This window comes from Ursus maritimus, unplaced genomic scaffold, assembly GCF_017311325.1.
Source record: "Ursus maritimus isolate PB19 unplaced genomic scaffold, ASM1731132v1 scaffold_22, whole genome shotgun sequence".
Taxonomy (NCBI): domain Eukaryota; kingdom Metazoa; phylum Chordata; class Mammalia; order Carnivora; family Ursidae; genus Ursus; species Ursus maritimus.
Genome location: NW_024424675.1, coordinates 21,446,357 through 21,451,348, shown reverse-complemented (window position 1 = coordinate 21,451,348; position 4,992 = coordinate 21,446,357). Strand labels below are relative to the sequence as shown.

Below are 4,992 nucleotides of genomic sequence, written 5' to 3'. Positions count from 1 at the left end.
AAACGACCTCCCTCCCCTGCCCCCACCCCTCCCCTTGTTCCCCACTTTGGTTTCAGTGCTATCTGTGTGTAGATACACAAGTTCTTTCCATTACCAAGTCCTCAGTGTCTCCATCTGTGAAAACAGAGATTCTTAAGATTAGTGGTTGCCAGAGGCAGGGCAAAATGTGTGAAGGGGGCCAAAGGTACAAACTCCAGTTATAAAATAAATAAGTCACGAGGATATAATGTATAGCATGGTGACTAGTTAATAATACAGTATTGCAAATTTGAACGTTGCTAAGAGAGTAGATCTTAAAAGTTCTCTCACAAGGAAAGACATTTATTGGTAACTGGGTACGGTGACAGATGTTAACTAGACTTATTATGGTGATCATTACAAATACCAAATCATTATGCCATACACCTGAAACTAATATGATGTTATAAGTCAAGTATACCTCAATAAAAATGTATTATTCAAAAAGGAGGGGTTCTTAGATAGCTTTCCCTAGAAATCTAAACACCCTCGAGCTTAAGAGGGCCCCTGGCTTTCACCTCCTTTGGAGTCAAGAAGACTTGAGTCTTGGAGGCGGTTCCCTTGTGAGGGGCAGCCCTGGGGAGGGATATTTTAGAACCTCGCACCTTGGGAGCTCGGCCTGACTGGACAAGTGTCAGCCATGACAGTTACCCCCAAGAGTACCTGAAAGAGGGAAAGATTTTGAGAGGAGATGGGGATAAGAACCTTTTACTCCAGATATGGGGCTCGAAACATTTAGGATAAAAATAATAATGAAGAAATGACAGTAATAGTAATGACAACTGGTACTATTTCTTGGCCTCCGATACAGTAACTAACTGTGTGAAGCAGGTGTGATTATTAGCCCTGCTCTCCAGGTAAGGAAACCAAGTTTTGGAGAGGTGAGAGCACTTGTCTAAGGTCACACTGCCAGGAAGTGGTAGATCTGGGATTCCAATCCGGACAGTCAGGCTCCAGAACCCATAGTCCCAGCCCCTGGGTGGCCTCCAGACCAGACAAGCACATTTGCTGGCACCTACCGTTGTTAAGCCCTGGCCTTAGCACTCCTGCGCGTCGGCTCCTTCACAGTGTACATAAGGAAAGACGAACCCGTGTCTGGAAGGTCAGGCTGTGGTATGAGCGTGGGTTATCTAAAATGGGAGGAAACGTGGACGACGCACAAAGACTCAGGGGGCCTGGGAGGGTCTCACGGATCCCTCCCTCTGTCCGCTGCACCCTGCTTCCCCCCACAGAGATCCGCAATGCTGGGCTGTGACCGTTCCTGCAGCTGTAGCCGCGGCCCCAGTGTGGAAGACGGCAAATGGTATGGGGTCCGCTCCTACCTGCACCTCTTCTATGAAGACTGCGCAGGTACGGCCCTCAGCGACGACCCTGAGGGGCCTCCTGTCCTGTGTTCCCGCCGACAGTGGCCCACACTGTGCTGGAAGGTAAGGCAGAGGAGGAACAGCTCCTGTGATTTCGTGTGGCTGCAGGGAGGAGATGGGATCAGTGGATAGAAAGAAGAGGGACGGTGTAGCAGGTAGGAGTCTTGCACGTGCAAGCAACAAAAACCGAATTAGGGGGCACCCGGCTGACTCAGCTGGTAGAGCATGCGACTCTTGATTTCAGGGTCCTGAGTTCAAGCCACACAGCCTACTTAAAAAAAAAAAATTGGAAAATGGCTACTGTTGATGAGTCATTCAAAACCATACACATTTGGGGCACCTTGCTGGCTTGTTGGTGGAACATGTGACTCTTGATCTCAAGGTTGTAGGTTTGAGCCCCACACCGGGTATAGGTATGGAGATTACCTAAAAAGAAAATCTTTAAAAAAACCCACAAAATCTCACATGGGTTTAATCAGTAAAGGGAAAATATCGCTCATTTTATTGAAAAGACCAGAAGTTGAGCAAGTTCAGGCAAAGTTCAATCCAGTAGTTCGAGATTTCTCTTAGTCCTCAGGCTCCCCATGGTGCCCCCACCCCTGTGGCCCCTTTAGCTTCAGGACCTACTCACATGTTCCCCAAGTAGCTGCTACCCTGCTGACCCTCCACGTGTCACTCCGCACCATCCACAGGAAATCAGAATTTCCTCCGGTATTTCCTTCGGAAAAGAGGCACTGCTTTCCGTTTCCAGAAGTCCTATCAAGCATTGCATTGGCTCTGGTTGGATCATTTTCCGTCTTTGAACTAATTACCGTGGCCGGAGGGATAGTATACACTGACTGGCAGGAAGTGGGGTTCATCTCAGTTAAACTTTACTACTGTGGCTTCACAATGATATACTGGGGTACAGTTGGCAGTCAGTGTCTCTAACAGCAGGGAGAGTGGTCAGTCAGGCCGCAGAGTGAAGGGAAAGGGGTGGAGGTGGCGGTAAGCTGAGTCCCTACAATGGGCATAGCTCTTTGCTAAATCCTGTAAGGAGACTGAGGCAGAGGGTCCTACCCCTCTGCTCTCAAAGGGCTTCACTCTAGTGGGGAGGCAAAGTGCCAAGATATGTAGAGTGAATGCACAACTTCAGGCCAAATGAACAGAGGGTGCCAGGAGAGGAAATGCTCTCAGATACTGGGGTGATCAGGGAAGACTCCCAGGAGGAAGTGAGTATGTATTTTAAAACTTCGAGCCTCTTCTAATTGCCAAGCAATGTGTTAGGCTCTTGAGGACAGAGAATTTAAGATGTGGTCTCCATCCTCTAGGAGCTCCTAGCTGTGGTTCATTTAGTCATTCTGCAAACATCACTCAGCTACTGCTCTGTACCAGCGCCGTGCTAGGAAGACACCCAGTGACCCAAAACATTCAGTGTCTGTTCTCCCAGCTCTCCAGCTCTCATTCCATTGGGGCAGGCAGACGTCACTTACCTAGTAATGAAAGTACTTGTTCAAGCGTGCACCAAGGGGAGTGCACTGAAGCACGGATGTGCACAGTGCTTGTACAAATGCAAAGTAGGGGACCTGACCCAGGCCAGGGGCATCCTGGAAGGCTTCCCTGAGGAGGTGAGGTTTGAGATGAGATCTGAGGGATGTGTAGGAGTTATCCCGACTGAGAGATAGAGGGCAGACACGACAGAGAGATGAGAGGGGACCCAAATAATGATGGAGGGAAACTCAAGGTAGACAGGAAAAACCTACTGCTAAGTGGTTATTGGAAAGGACATTGATCTGGGGGCCTCAAGAGTCCAAATAGAACATGACAGTTTGTGCCTCTCATCAGTTAGGTCCTAGAGGGCCTGTTCTGTGACTCCCCTGTGATTCCCATCTCTTAAGGTTAGACTAAGGCATTACCTTTAGGTCCAGTTGGGATCACCAGTCAGGCTGACCCTAACTACCTCCTAGTCTGTCTGCTTCTCTCCAGATCAGTCTGTCTTCAGGGACCCTGCTTCTGCTGCTGGGTGTGGCAGCCCTGACCACCGGCTATGCAGTGCCCCCCAAGCTGGAGGGCATCGGAGAGGGGGAGTTCCTGGTGTTGGATCATCGGGCAGCCGACTACAACCGGGCTCTGAGCATCTGCCGCTTGGCAGGCACAGCGCTCTGCATGGCGGCTGGGATCCTGCTGGCCATTTGCCTGTTCTGGGCCATGACTGGCTGGCTGAGCCAGGACACCAAGGCAGAACCCTTGGACACCGAAGCTGATGGCCACGTGGAGATCTTCGGGGATGAGCCAGAGCAGCAGCTGTCCCCCATCTTCCGTGATGCCAACGGCCAGTGTTGGTTTTCACCCCCTGCCAGCCCCTTCGGGCAGTCCTCTGTGCAGACCATCCAGCCCAAGCGGGGCTCCTGAGCTGCCCACAAGGCTGGAGGAGGAGCCAGACCTCCTGGCTCTGGGCCAGTCCTCTGTCCCACCACACCCGGCCTTCCAATCGTCTCCCAAGCTTCTCCCCTAAAGCAGGGGCCCTTCCACCTATGCCCCCAGAATTCCCAACTCTAGGTCGAGAGAGTCTGGAGCTCAAATCCTAGTGCCCCTTCCCAGGGGTTGGGCCCCGACTCATCCACGATGCCAACTTTCCCCAAGTCCTCCCAAACCTTCTCACCCACCTCTCCTTCCCAAGAGCCTTCAGGAGCAGAAAACATTCCCCTCAGTCTATCCCCATTCTACTCCGTGCGACCCCGGGTGAGCCCCTTTTCCTTTCAGACCATCAGTTCCTGTCTCCGTACTATGAGGGGTTTGGATCTGATTCTGGAGTTCCATGACTTTGCTATTCTTCCCACAAATAAGGATTACTCTCCATAGACAAAGTGGGGGGAGGGGTAGTGGAGTCTTTCTCATCCCCTGACCCTTCCTCCGTCAGCTGCTCCAAGATGCCTGAGGATGGGTCAAAAACGCTCACTGGGACTTCCCTTCCAGGATGGTGTGAAAACAGGCACCTCCTGCAGAATGTCTTCTCTGTGCGTGATGGCATCAGAGCCCCTCAGTCCAGCCCATCACGGGCTCTCATTAGCCTAGTGTACAGATGAGGTGGCTGAGGGAGGCTGGCAGCCCGCAGGAATTTGGACCCACATCCTCTGCCTTCTCCTGGGCCAGCTCTTGTCCTCCAGATGGAACAGGGACCTGTCGGACACTTTCCTGGCTTCCAGGGGACCTCCAAGGGTGGGAGACAGTTGGTCCAGAGAGCCTGGTTGGAGGCCTGATGGTCCTAGGGAGCTCAGAAGATAATTTGAACATGCATTTAAATGGTCTCTAAGAGCCAAGGGGCAGGAGAACTGGGATGTCTTTGCCCCTCAAAATCCACTCACTTAGAAACCATCGCCCACAAGTCCTGCTGGGGGCACCAGCACCTCCATCCTGCGGGCTCCCCAGTCGGACGCATCATCTCCACTCTTACCACTAGGGGGAGCTCCAAGACAGCTGGAGAGAGGAGCCGATGGACCCACCCCCCCCACCCTCGCCCCGCCCCCCTCGGTCGCACCTCCAGCTTGGAGGGGTCTCTTGGGAGGGTCCTCCGTTTTCCCCCACCAGGCAGGCACTGCTGCCCTTGTGCCCCACGCCCCTTCCCCATCTG

The 4,992-nt window shown here is 52.4% G+C and overlaps 1 protein-coding gene across 2 annotated transcripts; it reads left to right on the top strand.

Moving 5' to 3' along the window:
- The first annotated feature begins 1,243 nt into the window (after window positions 1–1,243).
- On the top strand, window positions 1,244–4,344 carry NRSN2 (neurensin 2). 2 transcript variants are annotated; one of them, XM_040637830.1, is made up of 3 exons: window positions 1,244–1,445; window positions 3,348–3,443; window positions 3,576–4,344. In XM_040637830.1, exons 1-3 carry the CDS (start codon window positions 1,260–1,262, stop codon window positions 3,771–3,773), a joined length of 480 nt encoding a protein of 159 aa, XP_040493764.1. In that variant the 5' UTR covers window positions 1,244–1,259; the 3' UTR covers window positions 3,774–4,344. The 2 variants fall into 2 exon arrangements, with proteins under 2 accessions (XP_040493764.1, XP_008701475.1); XM_008703253.1 differs by having other exon boundaries at window positions 3,348–4,344.
- Window positions 4,345–4,992: the final 648 nt, after the last annotated feature.